The sequence below is a fragment of the Rhamphochromis longiceps genome, linkage group LG1 (assembly GCF_057381845.1).
Source record: "Rhamphochromis longiceps isolate RC_006_pf linkage group LG1, R_longiceps_female_GT1.1, whole genome shotgun sequence".
Lineage (NCBI taxonomy): Eukaryota > Metazoa > Chordata > Actinopteri > Cichliformes > Cichlidae > Rhamphochromis > Rhamphochromis longiceps.
This window is the reverse complement of record NC_140557.1, coordinates 6,480,984-6,508,064: the sequence shown is the minus strand read 5'-3', so window position 1 is coordinate 6,508,064 and position 27,081 is coordinate 6,480,984. Positions and strand designations below refer to the sequence as shown.

At 40.0% G+C, this 27,081-nt stretch overlaps 1 protein-coding gene across 1 annotated transcript; it reads right to left on the bottom strand.

Annotated features, from left to right (window-relative positions):
* Positions 1–1,622: 1,622 nt before the first annotated feature.
* On the bottom strand, positions 1,623–25,844 carry neto2a (neuropilin (NRP) and tolloid (TLL)-like 2a). The gene is made up of 10 exons (XM_085414676.1): positions 25,359–25,844; positions 20,766–20,822; positions 20,359–20,502; positions 17,147–17,395; positions 16,557–16,604; positions 15,888–16,015; positions 9,888–10,116; positions 5,680–5,793; positions 5,423–5,553; positions 1,623–3,535 (listed from the first exon to the last, which is right to left on the bottom strand). Exons 1-10 carry the CDS (start codon positions 25,366–25,368, stop codon positions 2,789–2,791), a joined length of 1,857 nt encoding a protein of 618 aa, XP_085270802.1. The 5' UTR covers positions 25,369–25,844; the 3' UTR covers positions 1,623–2,788.
* Positions 25,845–27,081: the final 1,237 nt, after the last annotated feature.

The following is a 27,081-nucleotide window of genomic DNA, read 5'->3' as shown; positions in this document are numbered from 1 at the left end:
GTCTAAACAGGTTTATTACCACAGTCACAGAGCATTACTCCAATCCCAGAGAGGACATCTCAGCTTTTCAATTTCATTTCATTGGTTCTCTTCCAGATCATACGAGTGGACATTGATCCGATTTAGAAACAAAATAAATGTTTTTGATATTTAAATTAGACACATTAAATTCTTTTTTTGGTACTTTATGTTACAATGATTTCTAACTGATTTTATTTGCCATTTAATTCACCCGCAATCTGTCATATGTCTTAGTTTATATGCGTATAAAACACTTCTTGATGTCCAGATTTGTGTCTTTAGCTCGAATCTTATCAATCTAATAAAAACGCATGCTGAATGCAGTGTGTCTGCAGGTGGCGCTGCTTTTTTATTATTGCATGCGTTTCTCAGTGATGTTAATGGTGACCTTTGGCACTTATTATTGTAAAAATACAAACAGATAGTATTTTGTTTTCACATGAAACACAATTTGTAATGGAATTTCCCACTATGTTATGCTGTGTTATAGAAATTCTACTACTCTATGCAGTACTGTGGAAAAAAGTAACAGCCATGTGCTGTTAATTAAATGCACTTGGTTAAATGTTCATCAGCAATAGTGACCACCTAAAAGCAGAGGTTTTGGCAGATCCCTGCAAAAGAATGGCTGAACGTGAAAAGAAACAACATGTTGCAGTGGCTCAAAGTCCAGACCTCAACCTGATTGAAATGCTGTGGCGAGACTGCATGAAAGCTGCGTATAGAAACGAATACCTGCAGACCTCAATGAACTCAAACAAAGAATAGTGGAACAAAATTCCTTCACAAAGATTTTAGACTCATAATGTTCAGAAAATGATTACTTGCTGCAGGCTGTACTTAGTTTTTCACAGTACTGCATACTTTGGCTGACTGTTATTTGTAGTGAGCTGTGAGACTTTGTGAAATCTGCTCTACTGTATCTCTATTGTAGGGCCTGCCTTACGATATAAAGCGCCTTGAGGTGACTGTTGTTGTGGTTTGGCGCTATATAAATAAAATTGAATTGAATTGTTCAAGAGTGATTTCAGCATAATGTATTGATTAATATCATTAGATTGAATCCCGAGACAGCACGTGTAGGTGTCACTGTGTAGGTGACCAGCCCAATGCATAAAGGAATTAGCATCAATAACGGCCAAATACTTTAAGACTGTGTCATAAGCTTTTAACAAGGCAAACACATCATGACAGCAAAGCAAATAAGAGAGCAAGTGAGAGACAGAGTGAGAGGCAAAGAGAAAATAATAATCTGTAAATATTAATTAAGCTTAATTGGTCTTTGGTGGTCAGGAAGCAATGCATTATGCATTCCACTCAAAAAGTCTTTTAAGCACAACAGATGATGGAAGTGGAATTTGTCAGCTTTTGATTATTTGTGTTCAACTTAAACTCAATCTTAAGGTTCGCACAACTCAGGGAATAAAGTATCCCCACAGCCCCTTTTGCATCAAAGCAAACCAAAACACTTTGCATAGGCTGTGTCTGTTCTGCCTGCATGTCACAAAGTGAATCTTGTCCTGACATCTCCAGCCTGAGCAGAGTTACTTTTATGTTTTTTTTGGTTACAGCGAACAGAAACACTCACACGGTGAGGTGAATAAGCTCTCATTTAATTCAACAAAATGAAATTATACAACTAGTGGTTAAAATCATAATTGAGTCCCAAGTAGGCTACATGTCTGTCACTGTAAGGAAACAGGTTGTGCTTGTTTTACACACTCGATTCATGGGGACACAGAGGAATTACATTTTCTCCTTTTAAGGGTAGGGGTTTGGAGAGGCATGGCAGAGAGAGGCTATCTTGATTCAAGCCAGGGCTCACATCCAAATATTTATATCTGATAAATGATCACTCAAAGTGTGAATCCTCTTATGCTATAAAACTCACAGAGCAGAAATAGTCTTTTTCTGTATTTTTTAGCAAAATAAGACAGTCTCTTCATGTGCTCTTCCTGAGGAGAGACTGAATGAAGTGTACCTTCTGTATATGTGAGGTAACCATGAAAAATACATAATTATTATAGTAATATCACATAATTATCATCGCCATCTTCATATTTAGTTGATCATTATTGATAACAACAACTTCTTCATCTTCCACCTCATCATCAACACAACATGTCATGGATGAGTCACCTTCATAAAATCGTCTGAGCAACAAATAAAAAAGATCAAAGAGTTAAAAGCCAAGCATCATCGTGAGGCTGGATACATACTGGTCTTAACGGTACAGTACACTGACAAAAATAAAGACTCAAATAAATTATTAGAAGACACACTATCGATCATATATCATATATCTGTGCATGGCAGGTGAATAAATGCAAAAAGTCAGTCTACAACATCTCTCCAGGTTTCTCTCTTTCTGTGTTTGAGTGGTAACCCAACAGAGAGAAGTCTGGGTCTACATGCGAGAACATTCTCCTAGAAGTCTCTGATGGAAGGAGATGTTTATTGAGTATAAGACTGCAGAGACCAGATGTCTCCACACTTTGTGCACTCCGAATCATTCAGTATCCTGAAGAACAGAACCAGTAGTTATGTCAGATTTTTTCCCCACTTCCTTTTAGTTCTTTTGATCCATTCTTCCCAAACCTACACATGAGAATGAGAGGAGTCCTCGAGATTTAACCCACAATACCAGTGCTTGAAGACCAATGGCAGAAGAGCACGCAGGAGTAATCAGTTTGGAATTATAGTCCTCCTGTCTTGCATTCTTTAGATGATCGACCTGCAAGATCTGTTTCCATTTCTTTTCTTCCATCTAAAAGTCCATGGACATCGAGCGCTGTTGTGGATCAACTATGGTGGTACTGTTACGAGCACTGTTGCCACGAACACTGAGGGTTCCACAGGCTCCTCCCATCCCACCAATACCTCCAGCGATGCCACTAGGCCCTGCCATGCTCATGGCTCCTGCCATACTCATTCCACCACCCATCCCACCACCCATTGCCACTCCTCCCGTTATACCCACCGCTCCACCAATTGCTCCTCCTGCAATCCCTGATGCTCCTCCTCCTCCCATTGCTCCTCCACCTGCGGCTCCTCCACCCACTCCTGTTGCACCGCGCCCATAAATCTCACATGTGGTCTCCTCTGTGACTCGGTCCTCAATGACCTGCTGGTCGCAGTCGTGAGTCTGTGAGTGCTGCTTGTAGCCATAGCAGCTCTTCTTATAGCTGGCTGTGGAGTTGAAAGTCTTCATGGGTGGCGGCTTGGAGAAGTCGTTGTGGTAGGACAGCTCCATCGAGCTCAGAGTGGTGCGGCTGTGTTTCATACTGCCACCGCCAGTAGCCACAGAGCCTTGTGAACCACAGTGGTGCTCGTGGACGCAGCGGGACATAGTGGAGGAGCGCCGCATCTTGTGGAAGCTGTCCAGCTCCTCAGAAAGGTCAGCTAAGTCAGAGGACATCTCTTTGTCACGCAAAGAGAAGAGCTCGTAGTGGGGAGGGTCGAAGACCTCCTGGAATCCAGCTTTATTGAAAACACCAGGACGTCGAGCTACAACCTTGAAAAGAAAAAGATCCATTCAGACGATACACTTAAGTGATTACCAGGCCACTGGTTGTCCACTGTGATGCAGCATGAGCATATATCAAGACAATAGAAGGAATAACCATTTTAAGTCTTAAAACTGTCAAAAAAAATGCAATAAATGTGCTGCTTGAAGCACTCTGAAAACTAAATCTCTCCTTTTCCTATATGAGTGATTTGGTCCAATGTGGACAGAGATTTAATTATTTTCCCCTTTTCATCAGGACCTCTCCAACATTAGACACTTCAAAACCTTGGGTTTTAAATCAGAATGAATTTGTACTTTTATGTGTCTCATTTCTTACTCAAATCATCTCATTTTATGCTTCTTTTTCTTTAATTTTATCATGTCTTCCTATGTTTTTATCTCTTTTGATTATCTGAAATGTACAGCACCTTGGTTGACAGTTGTTGTTTTAAATGTGCTATATAAATAAATTTGACTTTGACTAATTTATCACATGAGACATTTATGTATGTTTTCTTTTTTGTGCTGATTAACTGGATGGGTGTCAGCTGGGAAATGCCAGTTAAATGTTAAATCTGAAACACCTAACTCTGAATCTTCTCTAACTTTCTCCACTTAAACAGTCATGTTTCTAAAATGGTAAAACAAGTACTTAAGCACTTGTTTTAGTAAGTACCTTTTGTGCCATAAACATGAATGAATAATTTAACTCAATGCACATTATTTGCTTGCTTTTTAATATATATATTTTATATCCATTTAAAGCATGAGTCAAAAGGAGAGTACTCCTTTTTAGGGTCTCCACTTTGAAAAATGTTCAGCACTCACTCAGGGAGAAATCCATTATGGGAGAGTCAGACTCCAATATTTCTGGCCACCTCAAGACAGCCATAAAGTAATGCTTACTGAGTAAGTAATGGGTTCTGGGAGTTATGAGGCATCATAGAGTGATATAAAAATAGATGGAAAAGGAAGCTTAAGAGAAAATGGTGTAACATAAGAAGATATTACAATGCGACTATACATTTCCTATCTCATGTACTGGATTATTTATGACATGTGGTGAAATCTAAGCATAAGCTTTTTTTGTTTTCTGTCTTTAGAGCTACATTCGTTTCCAACTTGTAAGTAATTCCATTGCTTTTAATATTGTATCATCTTTTTAGGCTCCGACATCTCTTAGTTGAATGAAAGTCATGAAAGTCCAACCACCGTCTTTGGACCTAATAGATCATAGAGATGACGCAAATCCCCCTGGGTCTGCCTTGAGTTGATCCCCGGTTAGGCCCTCCTGACTCGATTTCCTGAATGCTGCAGTTTTATCGTGGGAGATGTTGATTCCTGTGCATGAGAGTTTCTATAGATAGGTGTAAATATGGGCTGTCTTGATACACAATGTGATGAGGTTGAGAGCCATACAGGGGTAAAGGGGTGGGGGGATGGTGGGAGGGGTTCACATGGTGTGTTTTCTGTCTTGCTCACTTTTTTCTTTTTCTTTTTTCTTCTTTTTTTGAGTTATTTGTTTTTTTTGTTTTTTTTTGTTTGCTTTAAAAAAAATCTGTAATTATTAATGTTGCTATGCTGTTATTATTATTATTGTTATTATTGTTATTATTGTTGTTATTATTATTATTATTATTATTATTATTATTATTATTATTATTATTATGCTTGTATTTTCTGTGTTTGGTTTTCAGATGTCTGAGGTTAACCTTGAAAGGCATAGATACAAGTTGTGAGTTTTCTGTTTGTTTTTTTGCTTTGTTTGTTTGTTTGTTTTTATTTGTTTTCCAATTTAAAAATGAAAATAAAGCTTGGGGAAAAAAAAGAAAAGTCAAAAAAAAAAAAATGAAAGTCCAACTACAACCAATGGCAAAACAAAGACTGTATTACCTTTTTTCTTGGCTGTTTCATTTGGACCAGGATGGAGATGATAAGAAGAACAAGAACTATGCCTGATGAGACGCCGATAACGGTGCCATGGGTCTTAGTGATCTGATGAAAAAGCCCCTTAGATCGCTTCTCTGTAGCAAAAAGGTTAACGAGAGGGAAAAAAGCAATGAAAACTGGGAAATTTAAAAGCAAATCCAAACTCTACAAACATGCCATGTAAATCTTAATCAGCTAGCTGGAAGAAAGAAGATAATCACCTTTGCAGTGGTTTTCATCCCATGGGTAGACACAGTTCTGAACGCCATTGCAGACCAGGGAGTTGTTAATACACATGTTGCTGTGACAGAAGAAAGTATTGTCGTTGCAAGGAGCTGCAGGCAAAAGACAATACACCGAGATAATGGAATTTAGAAAAAAAGAAAACATCTGTCTAACAGTGCTGAGTAAAAGATGACTACACTGTGAAAAGGACCAGAAGCTATTTTGATGATAACAATAAAACAATAATCATTTGGCTGTGGAAATCTGTAGAGGCCCGTAATAAAAGATGAAATGTTCTATTATTTTCTGAAACACTGGAGGTCTAATGGAGACACAGTACACATAAGGCCATGCATCATCATTTCCTGCACACATAACATCGGAGTGACGAGGGGAGGAGATGACGGCTTCACTAAACTGCAGCCATCACGTCAAGAGACTCTAACAGAGGGGAGACAGAGAGCGGGTGGAGAGGGGGAATAGGGAAAAGATGAAAAGAAAGGCAGAGGTGGGGATGTGGGGGCAGAAATGGCTTCGGTTCATCATGGGGGTGCAGGTGGTTAGGCAGGTGCCGCGAGACACAGCACATTAAAGCAACTTTCAGCGTATGAAGACTGTGATGGCAGAGACAGAGATGGCTGGTAATTGAGGCTGGCTGCTGGGCTCAGGAGACCGATGCACTTCCAGTCAGCAGGAAGACATGCAAGGCTGAAAGAAGATGCAGATGACTCCATACTCGTATAGACAAGTTTGGAGCTGCAGCAAAAGCCAATTCTTATCTGCCAAGTGGAACTAGAGATGGGTGATGTGGAAACTGGGTTTAGGTTACTTAAGGATATTTATAGAGTATTTTGTTTATTAGTCCAGAGGAATTGTTTAGCAGACAGAATATTTTAACACTAATAGTTGGTTAATATTTCACAAAGTCCTCTATATAACAAATGGAAAATTCATGTCGGGTTGTAAAGAAACAGGAGTGTGCAACTAAAACTTCTTATTGAGTCTAATACAAAATAAGGGAAATTAGAAAACCTGATCTTTGTGAGAGCAGCCCTATATTATAAACACTTTTAACGCCAAGTGTGTCATATTCGATACATGAGTTTCTGTGTGGTTCAGTGTGTTTTCCCCCCAAAAAATCTGATCATATGAATCATCGGACACATGCATTGCCACTGTAAAAAACTGCACAGAAATACCAGGAGCAAAACTAAAACTAAACTACTACTAAAACTAATACATGCAAATTATTATTTTATTTTTCTTTAATTTGTCAGAAGGTTCAATAAACACTCTAGTTTCTAAAAATTTGAATTTTATGGTAATTATTTCATGGTTCAAGCTTTACAGGGTTAAAACAGCTGATGAGTAGTATGCTTTCATTTAATTTGTTTCCATTTCAGTTGCCAACAATAACAGAAAATGATGTCTACAGGATATTTTCTTCATCTAATTTCAAGTCGGTTTTACACTAAATCCATTAGTATCCAATTATTTGTATAAGACGTGTCGTATATCCTGGACAGGATGGCGCAGGCACAGAAACAGCCATTCACGCTCACATACACGACAAACAGGAATCACTGAGTAACAAATGGGAGTTCAGAGAGGGAAAACATGCCAAGTCCACACTGAGAGATTCAAAGCCAGAACAGTGCTAAGCACACTGTCCAATCCTAAAGCTCATAACTTGTGCAAAATATGACCCAATCAGATTTGTCCTGTTCAGTTGAGTAAAGGATGTAACAGAGAATAGATTGGAATAAAGTAATGATAACATAAAAAACAAAAACAATTATGATTAATGTATGCCTCATATTTATACTTCTTTGTTGAGCCCAAAGGATGAGCATGCTTTTAAAATGGTGTTCACAAAGATAAATATTGTTCCTCTTCGCATGCAGTACAAAGCAAAATCTGTCTCTTATGGCTTGTTCGCTTCTCCAAACTGTCCCTTCCAAGCTCCCCTGAGTAAATCATTCCACCCCTTTTTCCTCTCTCTTTTTTTAAACACACAAGCTTAGCGGCTGTGTGCACACACACTCTCTGAGTCTTTATCACAGCTGAAACAGACTCTAGTTTGCTCTACTAGTTTCAACCCTCTTCCAAGGTCCATTGTGATGAGGGCTTTGTGCCTCCACTTGCTTCCTCTGCCTCAGGGTTAAATAACTTTGACAGCGGGACATGCATATGGGCATGTATGTGAGGTTGTGCATGACAGAGTATGTGTGCGCTGGAGTGTGCTCTCCTTCTATTTCCCAGTGAGAAAGTAGACAGGGTCGCTCCCCTGACACCACCATCACTTCCAAACCGATTATGTGTCTCTCGCCTTCAAAATGTAGTTTCTAGGAAGGTGTCAACAGCGCTTCACCCTCACAGCCTCTCTCCTCACACAAGGACATAACTCATCTGAGTGTGTGCATTGTGTGGCCGTGTGTTTATTTAATAAGGCTTTCATGTGCCTGGTTTACATTTCATAGGGGATTCTGCTGGAAGATTAGAGCACATGACGGAGTGCAAAAGGCACAACTCATCTTGTACTAAGTGACAAAGATTAATTGTTCCCTCTGACCTCCAAGCAAACTTTAAGCCAGTCGCTGACTCTGACCAAATAAAGTTTAGGAGTTCTTCAGGCGTCTTCAGACTACTCTGAGATGAACTGTGTGTTACTCAAAGTCAGAATTAATGAGGATCCAAATGATCTTAAGGACTCTTCAAGTAAAAAAACAAAAACAAAAACACTCTTGCTGAATCTAAAAGCCTTCAAGTTGCGACTGCAATCGCTATGGGTTTGCTGATGAAAACAACATTAGCATTCACACAGGGCTTGGGAAGTGTGCAGGAGAATGTAGCAATTAATATTTCAGTCCATTCAGGCATTTAATGAAAATATTACAGTGTGCTAACAGAAAACTGTTTTCTGCCTGGCAATTTCTTTCTACTTTATACGCAACCTTTGGCAGCATTTGTCTGAAAATCTCTTGTACTTCAAAAGTGATGAAGCCCAAACTGAAATTACTTCCATTAACCCCATGTAGCATTTCCTTTTACCAAAACAGAGAAATAAATTTCTAGTTTCCTTTTGTAAGTGACCTATAATAAACACAGTATGATGCGGTGACATGCATATCAAGAAACTATTTGATACTTTCAGTTACTTAAAAATGCTGGAGTTAATAATTGGTTTTCTCATATCTGCGGTCTAAACATGGCGCAGCGTAATTAGCTTTCCTTGCTGAAATGCCACTTCAGTGTCTGCTGCTGACTGCTGATGCAAATAGAACACAGGACCTCATAAATCAACTGTTTTTACGACTGCTCGTGTGTGTGGGGTTGATAATTTAGGGCCTGGAAGATCCTGAAAGTATCAACATGTATTTTCTCTTTACGGATGGGAATTGAGAACTGGTTCCAGTTGAGAAGAGGCACCAGATTCTCCAAAGTTTCAGTTTCTTTTATTAGTATGAACACATTTTTATGAAACTTGCTGAATCTAAAACACAAGGCAGCAGAACTTTTTGCATGCCCGAGTCACATGTAAGTGTTTTTCTTCTGTTTATTGAATGTGTTTGGACTCAAATAGTAAATCAGCCATGCTAATGCTGAAAACCTGTGAAGGCTTTTTTTCTTTTTTCCTAAACAGGAAAATGACAAAGACTCATTAGGGAAGTGTTAATGAATCACCAAACCAACAAGCAGAATTGATGATGGCAACAAAATCTTATCTATATAAATCCCTACGGCTTACCCGTTCTTAACAGAGAACTATTCAGCCAAAGAGGGCAAAGAAAACTACAAATCACACTCCTAATAAACAAATAATAACACAAAACTGTTATATTTTATCTTATTTGTCAGCTTAAAAAAAAGCTAGAGATGGTTAAATCCCTTTAATTAGTCAATATCTACAGAGATGCATAAAGTGCTGTTCAACAGCAGCGTTAAACCCGCAGCAGAATGCCGGGTTTGATGCCGTAAAAATTGTCTAGCTCACAGTTTTTATACGTGTGGTCAGACTGAGCCCGTTCTGTGTATTCCAGATGGCATCCAGAAACTGATGTCTTATGCTTGTTTTGTTTTTTTAACAGCATAACAAATGGCTCTAGGCCAAATACTCAACCATGTGGAAGTTCACATGAGGAAACAAGATGTTAAAATGCTGGGTCCAGGCTGAATTAGTATTGTCAGGAAGACTGGCACTCACGATCAATAAATGATGTGAACAGCATGCGGAAGCGACTGAGTCGGCTCTTCTCGTCGGCCCACATTCGTACGACTCCCATGTCGTTGTTAAGCATCACATCGTTAGCCACGGTGCTGCAGAACTTGGCCTTGAGGTTTTCAATGGCACTGCTGCCATCGTACACAGCCACGAAGTTCTTCTTACACTCATTGGAATGCTCCATCTGGTAGTCTATGAAGCGCAGGTAGATCTGGGGATGCACAGGAGATGCAAATCAAATGAAATTCACAGCGATACATCACTTCGCTTCACTGCTGTCTAACCATGACAGCAGACTAACTTTACTTTTTATGTCAGCAAAGTGTGAAAAATATTCATTAAATCAGAAAACCCAATATAGCAGACACGGAAGATGTTCAGACACTCGTAATAAACAAAACACAGATAAGAGAAGAACCCCGTGAACCTGTGAATTGTTATAAAGCCCTTCCTTAGAGCATGTAGGTATGGAGGAAGGATAAAGAGTTTAACAGATGGAAAGAACATAGATTTACTTCAACAAAGTAAATCTAATTCATCCAGGTTGTGATACATATAGCAATGTATAGCAATGTGTAAAAGTAAATCTGAGAATATGGAGCAGCGTGCTCTGTGTTCCTCACACACTGTTTTTTTCATGGTTCTCTTCAGAGAATGCCGCAGGGAGGAAAGACTAGTGAGCTGAAGCTGCAGCTCTCCTGGCATTGAAAGTCTGGGCTCAGAATGAAATACTAATGGTGTGTTCACCTGGTCAGAAAGTCAGAAAATTTCAGCTTTCCAGAAATTGCAGTCAAACACAAGTATCAAAACACCTTGTATTTATCATGTTGTACTGACCCAAAATTTAATGGGATTTTTAAAAACCTGACTGAAATGCACTAGTTTGTCCTTGAACATCGCATCGATTCTCAGCCTATAACAGTTTCACCTGGTTATAGCATGAAGCACAAAGAAGCAAGTCATAAAGAATAAGCCAGTTACAAAACAGATTTAATAAAAGCTACTTTCAGCTGCTCCCTTAGTCACAAGGGGTCACGCTAGAAGGTAGTTCAACATGTTTGATCTGCCACATTTTAACACCAGACACTCTTGCTGACACAACCCCATTGAGATATGTGGGTCTCCTTACTGGACTGAAACAGGACCTTTGACTTGTTAGAGAAACGTGTAAAAATGCTAGACTATGCAGCCAGTAGAAAGCATCCTCAATACAGTTTCTTTATTCATATAATTTTGTTACTACACCTGTGCTTTTTCTACAATAACACTACTACTGAGATACAACTTCACTTTGAGCCTGTGCCCTGTTTATGAATGTCTTTCTTACAAACTGGACATAAAGGAAGGTGATGACATGTAAACCTGCATTTTTTTCTAATTACCACTAGGGGGTGACTCCCTATTATAAAGCAGCCTATGAGAAAATACATAGCTATTGCAAACTAATTAATGACCTCAATCAGTAGTTTTACATCAGTTAAGACAAAGTAATTTTCATTATGCTAACATGGATCCATGCTGAGTAAAATAAACAACAAAGCAGGTTATGCTTTAGGATGTGGCTACCTTGACACTATATGAGGGTGCAACACTTTCCATTTCTCAGTCAGAGCCACCTCTTGCACTCAATGTGTGTTTCCAAAAAAATTGGTGACGGTTAAAATGCCAGCCAAGCTTCAAAATTAATTTCACAAACCAGTGGGTTTTGTCACAGTAGCAATGTCCATCTTATCTTTACAGTCTATGTAGCCAGCACAGCATAGTTTGCTTATTATTAAGCCCAAGTATATAACTGTGTTTCATTTCAGCTCCCACTGTGAGTAACTGCATAGCACGAGTCAACAAATTATTCTGCGCACAAGTCACGTCAGGAATAATGACATGATAAAATCATGACCATGGCTCAGATTAAATTTCAGCACATTTAGCTCGCAGACACCGGTGAGCAGGCAGCAGTTAAATAGCTGCTGAGCCTGCTGCTCTTTTCCTTTTGCATCATTGAGCTAATGTCTGGCCACTAAACTCTGTCCTTCTACTAAATTCAGATCATCTTCACTTCTGCTTCACACTGCACGTGATGAATCAGTGAAGCAATTGTGGAGGCTACTTTCTATGCAAGTAAGAAAAGAATGCGTGTCCATGCAAATCGTGTATGAATAAAATATTACTTTCCTATATACATATCAGTATTTAATGTGCATAGGTAATTACTTGTACTGTGTGAATGGATACTGTGTAATTTGTGACTGAATGCATCTGCCACTTTATACTTAATAGGATGTGCTTGAATTTGTGTGCATTAGTGTATTGAGCCCAGTGAGCAGCCCAGGAGTGTGTGGATGACTCATTTAGTCACTAGGGAGAAGCAGAGCAGCAATGAATTAAGGCTAGCCAGGTTGCGGTTGTAATTCCAATGAGATTTTTGATATCTAGTCATAAATATCAGAACTTATCACAGGGTTTTCACTCTTGGCCTGAAAATATTGCCTACTCGTGAATCTCAAGGGCCACACTAAATAAAATTCGCCTGCACTGCTTTTTCCCATGCTGCCTATCTGTGTATTTGCAATGCTCACACCTATTATGTTTTAAATTACAGCCACAGTACAGACAAGACTGCCAGAAGTGTTGTTCTCAATGAAAGGAGCGCACAATGCTACTGTATGTATTACCGTTACATATTTAAATGTAAATAATTTATAGACTCACTCAGATTTATATCCACCGATCAGCCACAACACTAAAACCCCTGGAAGGTAAAGTTAATCAGCGGTCATTGTGCTACAATGCAACCTGCCTAGGCATTCATGTGGATGTTACTTTTTTACATGCTAGCCATTCAAATGTGACAAAACTGGCTCAAAAATGTGGCAAAAAACACGTCTATACAAGAGGTTTACTTAAATAGGTGAGGGGTGCCATAGCTGTAACAGACTGAGTACACTCCAAGGAAATAACACTCTCAACACCAACTGCACCGCTACGTTGTAAAAACTGCTCAGCAGCAGCTCAAGGAACATGATTAAAAAAAAGAAAAAAAAAGTATTGAGTTGACTCTGCGTGAATTGGCACAAACCTGATCTACCGACACCCACAAACCACCTCCTAGGCGTCCCCCTTCAGTGGTAAACAGTAAACAGGTGGTTTGTCGGGTTGTGGTTTTACATCTTCTTGGCTGCATGTTTACTTATTTACTTGATATTCTTACAGAGAATATCAAAAATAGTTTCCCAGTGACACAAAAATAGATAAAAGAAATGTGTAATAGCATCACAATAGTAATAGGTGAATGTGCAAAGAATTAATGGTGCAAAGACAGAGAACAGTAGGAAGGTGAAGCAATGGAAAGTGGGGCACACTGAACAGACTGGCAGTATACAAGATGATTTCAGAGTTTACTTCATGACTGTTTAGATATTCTGAGTCGTTCCTATTCTTGTTTGTACTCCAAGGATCCCCCCCACACACACACTCGCTTCAACTCCTTTCAAGTCCTCATGGTAAAATTCAAAATTACTTCTCCTCAGATTTCTTTTCATGGATGACTATTCATATCTATTCTGGGATTAACTGCATTTGTTGCAATGAGATTTTTGTATCATTTTCATGCGATCTTGGACAGGATTCATGCAGGTTTTTGTCATTTCCACAGTTCCATTAGTGGCCAAAATAAATATTCTGAGCTGGGATGTGAACAGAGCCCCTGTGCTCTTACAATTCACTGAGAAAGATGTGTAACCTCAATTTTCAGTGACGCTGAGAGGCGTGAAATGATTGAACACAACTGAGAGAAACATTACTGATGCTTTAGATGTAAAATTTCTGTCTTTCTGTGGCGCTAACTCAGTATGTTGCCAGTGTAACAAATATCCCTGTGACAAAGTGGGTGAGAAGACCATTTGTCTACATTCTGTGGAGCAGGGAAATTATTTTACTGCTATTGTTAAATAATTGTCATCATTACCATTGCATTAATAATATAATCTGGAGTTTATATTGTGTTTAGAGGTTTAAACAGTGTGTCTTTCAGAAAGGCTAAAAGTAACAGGACAGGAAACAGGCTTGGAGAGTTTTGCAGAAGTGGAAGTTATTTTGAGCAGCAGGCTAAGACGAGGCTTTAACAATGTAACAGATAGCTTTAAGAAGGCCTTAAGCAGTTATGACTATTTTATACACAATGCATATCTGTGCTTATTAAAGAGTTGGAGCTCGGTCAATTAATTGGGGGTCGGAAGCTTTGTTCGGCGCGATGTCCGGACAATCTATTGTGCAAGTGACTTGGAGCCATAGAAGGAATTGCAATACATGCTTACAAAACACTTATATATCAGGTCATTTCATATTAAGGTTTAAGTAGAGGTTCTTGGTTAAAACATTTATTTAGTAGAAGACATACATATAGTCTCAGTGAGCCTCTGGTCTGGTAAAAGGTCAGAAGTGCAACAGGTGAATTGAGAAAGAGCATTTGAGGACGAGACACAGACAGTTAAGAGGTGACACAAAGAGCATGTGAGGTCAACACATACACACACATTAGTTAGATTTATTTAGAGGAGAGATTAGTCATGTCTGGTTGTAACTGCAAAAGTGTCTCAGTAAAAGAGGAACCGTCCTTGTTGTCTCGGCAAGAAAGAGGAACAATTTACTTTAAGACAAGAACGGAAAGTACCAGCCATGAAAATAGAAGATGATCTTCTGGGTTAAAAGCCATTGTGGTGTTGATCTGATCTATGTATAAAATGTATCTGTGACGCATGAAGGGGCGTCAGTAAATCAAACCCTGATGCTATAAAATATCTGTTCATGCTTTGATTAAGTTGGAGATCACTTGCTGTCGGCGTACAGAGTTGTCTTCCCACACGTGTGTATTCATTAAAATCATTGTTTGACCAAGAGCTCCTGGACCAAGGGTGGTTTGTACTCTCCTTCCTCAATTTTGAACCTTAACAATTCTTAGTTAACATTCTTGTTTTGATTTAACCATATTTCACATGTAATCTGCAATAGGCAAACATCTACTATCCCGGGTTTGTTTATGTTCTGCACTTTTACAGATTATATAATATAACATCTTGGTTTAAATCAATTCATGCAAGTTTGTTAAGTTAACAAGTTATTTATTTTAACTGTTAATTTGTATTGTTTGAACTTACCTTTACCTACCTGTCTTCCAGAAGCAAAAGGAGGAAATGTAGTTCTACTTCCTGCTTTATACCTTCTGGGTTCATCTGAGGTCACAGGAAGAGACCAAGGGCAGGAGGGGAAGAATTCTTATAATTTAATAAAGTTGATTTTAAAGGGTTTATAAAGAAATAGATTTAATGTTGTGATATGTATTGATTACACCAGAGTTTATGTTGCCAGTCAAGAGGAGTAGTAGAGGATGAATATAATCATGTTCATCTCACCTACCTACTGAATGGAATAGTCCAGAGGAGAAAGTGTTTGATTAAGGGGACTATTTAAGCAGAAGAACTCAGGTGTTTCAGAAGAAGGGTTCGGGTCAGTGTAGCTGTGTGCAGTTTGACCTTAATTTCCGTTGATTTAAGTTCAGTTATGTTTATTTGAATTGAGTTTATTATAGAGTTGAGTTTCTTATTTGTTTCTTTGTAAATATTCTTGGGCCACAGAATGGTGAATAAATCACTTGCTACACTGGACAGCATCAGTCTCCTGCACTTCTTTGACCGCTTAAGTCGAGTCCTACCACAATCCCCAAGAGAGATGAATAAAAACCCTTTAATGTTATTCCACTTTATTTTGTAGTGAGAATGGAGGATGTTTAGAGATTTTATTTATTCAAGGTGTGCATTTGTCTGGCATAATGAAATGGGTTTGAACATGACTCATTCAAGCAGAAAGATAGACACCAGCTAGATTTTAGTGTTTAGAAAGCACAACAATGGAGCTCGAGCAGGATAGAAAAAATGTGTTAAGGATTGTACCTGGTTACTGACTAAAATTAGTCAGTACTGTACTGACCTTGGACTGAGAAGGAGCCTTGATTGTCCAGATACAGTCCAGGGCATCACCAGGCTTCACTCGTTTTTCTTCCTCCACCTGACTGGAGCGGATAATCCCGTCCCATCCACCAACATTAAACTGGCATTCTGCAGAGAGACAAAAGAAATGTGGAGGAGAAACATTAAAAAAAGAAAAAAAATGAAAGGAGAGAAGGGTGTAAAATAAAAAAGTCAAGAATGGGGTCACATGGATGTACATAAAAGAACCAAATAGAAAAAAAAGAGCAGAGGATAACAAGAAAAATGGTTATTATGAAAAGAAACACATGACAAACAGAGGGACAGATAATGGATTTTATTGAGGAAAGAAAAGGATTTAAGGCTGAACTGAAGTCAGCATAGCGGATTAGGAAAAAGGACAATAAGAAGACAGAGAAACAAAGAGAGAAAGGCAGGGAGGGAAGAGCAAGATAAAAGAGGTGTGTGTTCATTCTTTCGTGTTCTTTAATTTGTACATGTGTGCTCATGTACGTCCTTTCAATTCATATACAGTCGTATGCCTGTCAAGGTACATTTACGCATTCAGCATTAACGCCAGTGCCTGAGATAGCCTCCGGTAAGCTTCTGAGCACAGAGGAGCTCTTCAAAAAGGATCGAACGCAAACCTGCAAAATACTGAAGAGCTTACCTGGGATGGGGTTTTGCAGTCCACCCACGTGCAGATGAAAATCAGGGTCTGAAATGATAAGATTTGGATGGCACATTACTCTCAATCCACATAGCAGAAACAGGTAAGAAGAGAACACAAGATAAGATCACATTAACGCATCCTAGATAAAGCAGAAAGGAGGTCTGTTTGGAGCTAATATCTGTCACCTGATGGGAGGCACTGATTTCTGGGCATACTGGGTTTAGATTTAGAAGGCTCTGATGTTGGACTTGTCTCTATTGAACGGCAAGAAAATGGGGGGGGGGGGGGGGGGGGGAATCTATGATTGAAGAAAATTGTAGATCTATGAGAGAACTGTGGATGTCCATTCTGTCTTTTTTCATCATCTTTCACTGGTAATGAACACAAACAAGATGGGAAAGGGGGGAAGATAAGTATTCCTTTTGTTATACGGAGATCAGATTCTCCTTTATGTTTTGGGATAAAAGCAAACTAATCAGATCCTGTTCTTCACACATCTTGCTCAAAACCTTTGATGTGTACAAAAACGTGCTTTCACACTCTGTGCCATTACATTCAGTGCAAATGTGCCGTTCGGTTGCTTGTACCTGCAATAAAGGTGTACTCGATTCGGAATCCAAGGCCTTCCAGCTCCTCGTCGCTGGTGAACTTAACCCACATAAAACGTCCTGTGGATGTGACAATCTCTGGATTCTTTCCCCCACAGAAGCGATCAATAAGTGGAGAGAAACCAAATGGCCCATCACGTATTTCGATGTGATCGAAGCGACACTCAAACGATGGCTCTATGTAGTAGTTCTTATCAAAAGACAGCTGAATCCTTTGTCTAGGAAGGGCTTTGGCAAACAAGGGAGCAGAGAGAGAAAAGAAACAAAGGGAGAAAATCTGTGAAAAGAATACAATTAAGTCTTTCCTTTAGAGGACGCAGATAATCTGGGTGGTGACATGAACTTTTTAGAAGTTGGCTCAGAGCAAGGTGCAGATTATAAAGTCTTGTAAATCCTGTTCCACATTGCTGACTGTTAATTTCTGATACTTAGCCATGCTAAATGTTTACTGTATGTAAATGTTTCTTAAGGTTGTATTCAGGCATGATATTCTATTTCTAGAGAGAACCAAAATGATCAAGGAAAATGTGACAAGTGGCCCACAAGAAAGTGGTTTGACTACTGAAAAGTAGCACTGAATTAAAAATGATCAATCCAAACGAAAGTGTTTCCTGTCTCTGTACAGGCTGCATTACTGAGGACTTTCAAAGTAATTTCTGCTATTCAAACTATGAATAATGACCAATATTAGCACAGGTGGTGTTCACCCCCGAATATGATGGTCTAACTCAAAATCCATCCATTCATCCATCCATCCATCTGTCTGTCCATCCATTCATCCATCCATCCATCCATTCATCCATCCATCCATCCATTCATCCATCGCAGACAAGTTTTAGCTTAGATTTTATACTTTCAAGTTATGCTACTCAGTCTGTTTACAGTGCATTCCCTGTGTGCATACATCACTCAGAAGAATACATATACAGACAGGTGACAAATTAAAGGAAAACCTACAATGAGAAAGTAAGTAAATAAGTCAAATTTATTTATATCTTTTCACAGATAAAAATCACAAAGTGCTTCACAATACAGAAGGCGATTTTGTTTGCTGGGGAAATATTTGGCATGTATAGTTTGAGCCCACTTCTCGCCTCAGAAGAGGTTCACTTCAAATCAGTACAAAGTTGCTCTGAGCATTTCTGAGTCTTCAGTGTATGATGACACATTTCTGTCTGGACTGGAGCGGTCTCTTCAAGGACGAAAATGCTCTATCCATAAGGTATAAGGGTGCACTGAATGAGTATAAAAATTATGTGAGTCACATTTGATTGCCTTTGCATTACCCAATCTTAACCCAGCTGAACGCCTACGACAGACTTCGGACGGAGATGTCAAGCAGTGCTCTCCAACCATCATCAAAGCACCAAATGAGAGAATATATCTTGTGACAAAGTTGTTCATCCTTCCAGTGGGTTACAGAAACTTGTATGATCAATGTCATTTTCTGACAGGTGTGCAATGGCCCAACACTAAAATATTCTATTCTGCACTTTTCCTTTAATGTGTCACCCATGTGTATGTGGACACACATGACCACAGCATCCACAAATGGAGCCACTGTGGGATATGTCAGCACTGCTGTCACTGATTTTGTGAATACACAACACTGCAGTCACAGCATGAACTCTAGTTCACAAGTTCATCTGTCATGCAGATCCAGATGAATGTACTGAATGTTTGTTGCACTTTAATACCATGCCTTCCCTCCCCGCATACACACACACACACATAGTCGGTTGCAAGGGCAATTCATGCCTTCAGAGATGAATCATACTAAAAAGAGATGTTGAGGGTGAGGGCGTGGGGCTCTCAATCATGCCAAGCTTGCAGAAGCAAAATGCACCCAGGAAAAGAGAAAAAAGAGCAAGGTCAAGGGTGGTACATGTGTATGGCACAGAGAACAAGTGAACTAAAATAACCAAAGTGATTCTCTTTTCCCTGTGTGAGTTTTTGCTTCTGTTCTTGCCTTTGAATTTGAACCTTTCTGCTTGAATGAGCAGCCTGTATGCCTGCACTTCCTGCTATGAGTGCATTCACTCCCTGATGTGTTGAGTCTCATTTTCTCTATAAATTTCCATCTCCTTCTCTCTCTCTCTCACACACACACACACACACACACACACACACACACACACACACACACACACACACACACACACACACACACACACACACACACACACACACACATGTAAATGACACAGCTTGATACGTAAAGAGCAGAATGTATAATCACTGAGCTGATGAACTCTGGGACATGACAATCAATGAGGCTCACTAACCACAGTTTATGATTACAAAGCGATCTGATTAGCTCTTCTACCAAACGTGAGCATCCATCTCGCTGCGATTCAGACTGAAAGGCTGAACACTGGAGCCTGAATATGAATATGACTAAGGCCATTCAGGACTAAATAATAGTAAATGATAGGTTCCATCTGTGGTGTCCCAGGCCTGCTGCGAGGTACTACTGCACACATCAGTAGGCTTATTCACCAACAATAGGTCTGAGCTTGCTTTGTCCACAGGGGGAGCACTTGAGCCATATGAAAAATCTATTCTCCACCACAGAAGGTAAAAGCACGCATCTCATCAGCATGAGAGCCTGTACTTTAACTTCATGGATAAACAGTTCATCAGTTTAGAAAACACATCAAGCAGCATCCCAGACCGCATCTCCTATAGCTACTAATGATGCTTTCCGTTATGTTTCCCGTGCGGCAGGAAACCAAATTACTGATGGGTGTGATATTTCTGGTGAACACTAAAGCTGACAAGAATGCCTACAATTCAGTGATATGCCATCAGAGCTCAGTTGTGTAGCAGATGTTCATCTCTTTTATATTTTACTTCAATAACCGAATCTTTTGCCAATAAAGATGAGCACACTGTAGCACTGCTCTGATGAGACCAGAAGTCAGGCGCTACCCACAATACGCCACTCTCCATCATTCTCAAAGGGTATCTGTGTGCTGAAACAAACTCCGGATGGCTCATTTGGAAAAATGTCAGGCTGATTGCCCGCTAGCAAAAGAACAGAAAATCAGATAGGAGCGAGGTTATATAAAACAATGCCAGTCAGGCTAATGACATTCACTGAAGGAGGCAACACGCTGAAAGGCGGGAAACTGTGTCAGCTGTTCTGGCGCTATGGAGCAGAAGATGAATCATCAGTGATCTGGCTTTACCTTCCAGGATGTAAACACACTCCTTATTGGGTGGATAGGGGTTTGGGTAGTTTGGGGAGGTGAAACTCCCGCCGTTGATGTTGCGGATCCACGTGCCACAGTCGTTCTGGTTGGGCCTCTGGCCGCCATAATCGCTCGGGGATTCTGAAATCAGAAAGACAGCGGGAAAAGAGAGAGCGACAGACAGATGGGGTATTGAGTCAAGGGATGAATGGGGGGATGATTGGAAGGCAAGGAGAGTATACGGAGGATTGGTGCAAGAAAAGGAACAAGCAGGCAGAGGCTATAAAGGGACGAGAGGCCTGAAGGAATTAATGTGATAAAAGTAGAGATAATGCCTCCTCATTTCACACTGGTTCGATATGGATGAAACAACATTAAGAGAAAATAGGAGTACCTGAGCTTACCTTTAGTTCTCTGTGCCAGAGCGAAACCCTCTTCTATTAGAAAAAAGAGTACCCACGCTGTGAAACAGAGATATTACACATTAGTCACAGGTGACTTAAATTCTGTATTCATATCCTTGAGTTCATCAGCAGTAAAGCCACTGAACAGACACCGAATGTGATCGGCTGTGGTATTGATTTCCCCTGTGTCTGATGAAAGTGAAATATAGATCAATATCATTTTTAAGTACGTCTGTGATCGAATTAGTAAATTTTTTTTAAAAAGGTATGGCTGGAAAAGGAAGAGGAGAGCTGAGAGAGAAAAGTTAATGCAATAAAGGTATATCAAGAATGAGAAATGAGGAAGAATGAGGGAAAAAAAACAGTCCATTATCAATACAAATTATTCATGGAAGGACAAATAGTGCACAGGCATCCTGGAAATAACACAAATCTAAGATGGAAAGTGAGAACTAGACATGAGGTCACCATTTCATTCATTGCTTTTCAGTGACTGGGTGTTGTGATATATCTGTGTTAATGATAGCCATATTGTCTCAATAAGAAATACTGATATCATGTTCATGTTTTTAAAGATTCTTACAGTCATGGTTACAGACTTTTTCTCCAACCCCCATTTACAGTGTCATTTATTTACCGAAAACAGAAGCAAAAAGACACAATTAAGAAAGCTGTACAAAAATTTATTGGACCAGGAGATTTATTTTCATCAGATTTTCCATAAATAGCAGTATTACATTTATTATGAGTCTGTTTGGCCACAATAGTGACACTCTACTACACACTATTATGACAGTACTTGTCATTCCGCGGCACAATAAACAAGGGCTACTGTGATTCTTTTCTCTAATTACACTGCATATTATTTCCATGTTAACTGATAAATTGTTGGTCTATAAAATGTCAAATAAATATTAATCTAAAAGATTGTTTACCTTGTCCTATAAGTACATTTTCACATATGACTATCAAAATGGTTTCAGTTGTTCAGGAATTCCACAGATGCTTAGCAAAACACGAAACGTGGAAGCAAAAGAATATCAATAGCAATAATAGTTTTATCTGCAACACTAAAGTGCAGTGCTAGTAGGCATTTTGGCTTCAGAAATATGTTGCTAATGACAACACTTAATGGAGATAAAGTTCAGTGTGAGATAAAGGCATACATGAAGAAATAATACAGCTAAGATTATATATAGATATGAATGGTGGGAATACTTGAATTAGTCACAGCTTTAAATGTACCTATACAGTGTGAACAGACTTGCAATGATACTTGTAGAGTTATTTAAAGGTAATTTGAATCTACCAACTCCACCTACTAATCTGCAGCCTCTGGGCACCAGAAAGATAAAGCATTCGCACAAAAAAATGGATACCGGGCCTCTGGGCCCACAGCGTTGATGAGAAGACAGGCATCTGGGCAGCGCATGGACACGGCCAATACATGGAATATGTTGTAGTACAATGATATCTGCGCTGAGAGCACGCATGTTACAGCTTCTGACACTGTCTTGCTCTGATAAGCCACTGTAGACCTGATCCCCACTGAGTTCATAATAGGTTGGCCCGCTCACATCGAATAGGAGAGCAAGTGTGAGCGTGGCACATTGCATAATGGCACCCAGGAAGGACGGATGGAAGACTGACAGAAAGAGAGAGAAAAAGAAAAGAAGCGGGTATCTAATGAAGAACAATCCACATTTAACATGAGCAATGAACACAAACGTACCAGTGAGCCTAGATGCTTAGACTCATTTTGAAATGCACACATACAGAAACCCTCCCTCCCAGCTTCAGGATCTCATTACCTCTGTCTCCATTATCTTGCAGTGAAGTAGGTGGGAGTACGAACTACCACAGGCAATTTTGGAGAGCAGACCACCCAAATAACAGAGAGATGCTGCAAGCTCACACTGAGGCTTTTTCACTGAATAAGCCAGAATCTAAATTCTGAAGATATCTGAAACACTGCTGCCCTCCACAAAGCTAAAGTGTGCACAGTGGGAATCTCACCACACTCCGAAGGCCTTTTGTCAGAAGTTTTAAAACACAGACTTTGTAAGAAGAGTGCTTTTATCTGTAAAGACAGAGGGCTGCAGTGACTTAAATGTGTTTCAAGTCTATAAAAATGTAAACTCACTTAAATGGCAAAGGTTGCATAATTTATTCTGGTAGTTGTAACATATTTTGAAACAATATAAATAAATCAGCAGCTAAACAGGATTTCAGTCTTTGTCACTTCAACATCAAGAGAACAACTTGCAAATGTGTATAAAAACGGGTGGAGTGTGGAGATTATGAACATAGACACAACTTGTAAAAAAAATGAGTTAATGGGCTAACATCTTATGAAATAAAGCACTCTTTGAAAAATGTAGGTTGGGTCATCTCATCCCATTGACCTCTGGTCATTTTAAAGCACAAGAGGAAACGTTACCGCCGGTTTCAACCCTGCTATTCTAGGTCATGTCACTTCATCTTTACATCACTTCTCACTCTGGCGTCCAAACCAAGCAGAAGCTGGGCACAAACTGAGGTCACCGCAGCTTTCTGAACTGAAACAGAATCAGCAGCACTGCTGTACCCTACGGAGACACCCCCTGTTACACGGGTGGGAGAAATATCATTGCAGGCCCATGAGATACTATTGCCTGCCAATGATTTAGTGTGGCTTCAAGATGAATAACTTATGGGCACGAGTTAGAAGTGCCTGGGAATTAGATAATTCCCTTGTGGCTACAAGTACAAAGCAAAGGGACATAGAAACTAAACTGTCTTTATATTAGGGGGAGATGCAGAATTCTTTGTTTAATGGCCACACCAGGCAGAAATATCCTGCAGTTCATCATGGCTGTTGCCAAACAGTTGATAAAATATGAAAGTCTCTAAAAAGGCTTCAGTTTTACTCACACTGTAACCTGTGTAGTGAAATAGTGAGGTACATTCACCCAGAGAGGGTGCTGAAAGCATCAGAAAATCAACAGCGCTGGAACACACCAGACTATGCTGGCTATTAGACTCACCGCAAGCAGGATTGGTTTTCATGTATTAATCTGAGCATTTACAAACACACCTCAAAGTCAGCAAAGGCAGTTCCCTAGAAACAGCAGGTTAGTGACTTAATATGGACAGTAATGCTTGAAGCAGCTTTTATTTTGAAGTGCAAGGAACTCTAGCCTGTTCAGTAGTTTTTACTACTTAAAAATATTTTTCTTTAAGGTTTCTTTGTAAAGCTGAACTTAAAACACTATGTATCTTCTGGTCACTTATTATTAAGACGTGGTCAGGATAGAGTTACATGCCCAGAACTTGTTTTTTCATCCCCGTGTATTGAGCAAACCTCTTGCGGCCAAGCTACTTTCTGGCAGTGACGCTCTCCTCACCTTTGTTAGCGGTGGTTCGCTTTGCTGTTAAATCGTTTTCATGGCCTAAACCTCAGCGCCTCAGCGATGCAGTGAACTGCCCACACATGCAGACCCTTTGACAGGTTCGATGCACTTAATCGGCGTTGCAGCCTTGTGCTCCGGCGCGTGCCTCCTGTGCCAACGGCACGATCCTGTGGCTGCAGCGGGAGTCGCTCCGGCGGCAGCACGCGCGTGTGCGGGACGTCTGTGACTGGCTCTTAAACTTCGTCGTTTCCACCGCAGCAGAGAAGGAACTGGCCATGGTAGCACCCATTGACACCCGTAGCTGTAACCCGTGCATTACAAAGTAATATGAGAGTATATATTTTTAGGTTATTGATAACATATATTAAAACATATAATAGCTTTAAGTTTCCTTTTCTGGACAGATTTACGCTAGGCTACACTGTTTGTGACGAGTTGTTTTTATTACGCCTTATTGGAAGCAGTCAATGCGCGCTGACGGCTCGTATCGTTGCTGTGCGTTTTTTAAAAAAAAAAATTGTATCTGACCTTTGCTGTCCACTATGATCATAAATCTGTTCCCACTGTTTACTGATTGTAAACTGAGTGCCGCACAGATTCTGTTTTTTTTTCTTGCACCACTGGACCATTACAATATAATAAAACCACAAAACTATTTTTATCGATTAAATGCTCAAAATACCAGATGATTAATGGTGTTCGCTTTTATTTATTTATTAAGTCTTTCTAATTAGCAGCGAATGTGCTCCGGTCGACTAAAGCCAATCAGACCTAACCAAACCCTGGAGGACCTGCGTGGTTTGAGCAGCAGAAGCTTGAACCAAGATCTGTCACAAGAGGGCAAGTAGATGCAAATAAAGGAAGAATGGAAATAGGTGTGACAGAAAGCAGGAAAAAAAAACAACGTTGAAAACTGTCTGTAAATTGCATCAGATTAAGCGAAAAACATTAAATTAACGAGGCGCATTTTAATATTCTAAAGCGCATCCATGGTTAATAGGCTATTTGAATTTCATGGCACCTTCATTCTGATGGGATCAAATCCCACAACCTGCAGTTAAACTGTCAGCTGCGCTAAAAAGAGAGGATTAAACGTTAAACATTATATCCAAGGTTGAAATGTGCTGTCGTCCGTGTCGTGGCCAAGGAATCAGACCTTGACGCGCACCTCGGATGACCGAGGGGCTCCTGTACAACTCACCTCTGTGCATTTCCTCTGACGATGTGATTCCTAACCCAAAAGCACCTTTTCTAAAAACGCCCTCCTTTTCTGACCATTGTAGGGGTCCACGAGGCTCTTCACAAAATCCAACTTTGCTTGGACAAAAGTAAATCCATTACGCAGAGCCGCGCTCCACCGAGCTCTTCTTCGGCGTTCCCTTTGCTGCAAGAAAAACCCCGCTGCGAGCCTTTCAGCCAGGCATTATTACAGCAAAAGCAGCCTGCAGTTGGACCACGGTGGAGAAGACATGTGGAGGATGGACTGATCCAGCTGGGCTGACGCGCTGTAAGGAGAGGAAGGTAGGTATCCAAAAGACGCAGACGGATGGATGATGGATGGAGAGTGACAGAGAGATGGAGACTGGGGAAGAGTATGGAGGAGGACAGCAGGAGGTGGTGGAGAAGAAGAAGAGTCCGTCTCTGCCAGCTCTCCGCCCGTGTCTGAACTAAGAAACGCTCCTGAACGAGGCTCATTTAAGCCGTGGGCGCTGCTTACATCAATGAGAGGCTTGTCAGAAACACGGTCAAGTTACAGACAACGCACACGGAGCTTTTCCGGTGATGTATTTCAAAAATAAAGTTTCACTCGCGAAATTGTTGCGATTTTTAAAGAGAAAAGAGCATAAAAAATATCTGTTTATCTATCTATGGGGATAACACTGATTCAGCTATCCCGAATAATACAGTCATGGATAACTAATGTGCTAAATATTGCACATGTGGACACTGCTCTCATTAAGAAAGGGAATGACACGTTTTCCCCACGTTCAACTTTTGCTTGTTTCACTGGATGCTTTTATTTTTAAGGAAATATCATATTTCCGGTTCTATAACGCTTTATTTGCTGCCTAGTCTAACACAGCGTGCAGCGCACCACCTACTGCTTTGAGTCCCCTTGTCTTCCTCACTGTATCTCTCCGTCAAACATTGTCTCTCTCACTCACACACACACACACACACACCGACGGCTGGCAATTGTCTATCAATACTGTAGTGTTTTTAATCAGTTGCAATCTGCTTGAATGCTACATTGTTACTCTCATTTTCCATGCAGGGGAGGTTTACCCTCTTCATGCATTATTTAGTAGGGCAGCCCTGTAGAGGGGTGCAGGCCCAGAGGGGTGCTCCAAGGGACCTTCAAGGGTCTCATGTAAAATTAAAGGCTGTTTATAATTTAACCGTGCAACAAATTCAGATAATGAGAGCATAAAAAGAGGATTATTTTGAGTGGAAATTTGCCACTAGCTTCTCAGCAAGAAAATAAACAAAAAAATGTTCTTGGAAAGGAGCTCCAGTGGGAAATTCCTAAAAGTGATCAAGTATGACTTTGGGGTCATAATTTTATGAACAGCTTTAAGAGGAGTGGAACAGGGAAAGAAACATGTGACTTAAGCAGAAGAAACCTTTATTCTCAACTTTAGTAAGTAAACACATTTAGTAGGTTGAACATTCATTTGCAAGCCAAATAAATTACATACACCCACAGTTAATCATTTGTTAAAAAAAGTGCAAACCACATGGAAAACCATGAGCTCATTCTTGGAATATAAATAAAACACACCGGAGACACCCAGCTCTACAGAAATTAAAACATGAAACTAGCGAACTGTACTTTATTCAGCAGGAAAACCAGGCGTCGGATGATTTGCAGGACTTTGATGCAGCAGAATTAGACATTTACAGACTCCAGGCTCTTTATTTTG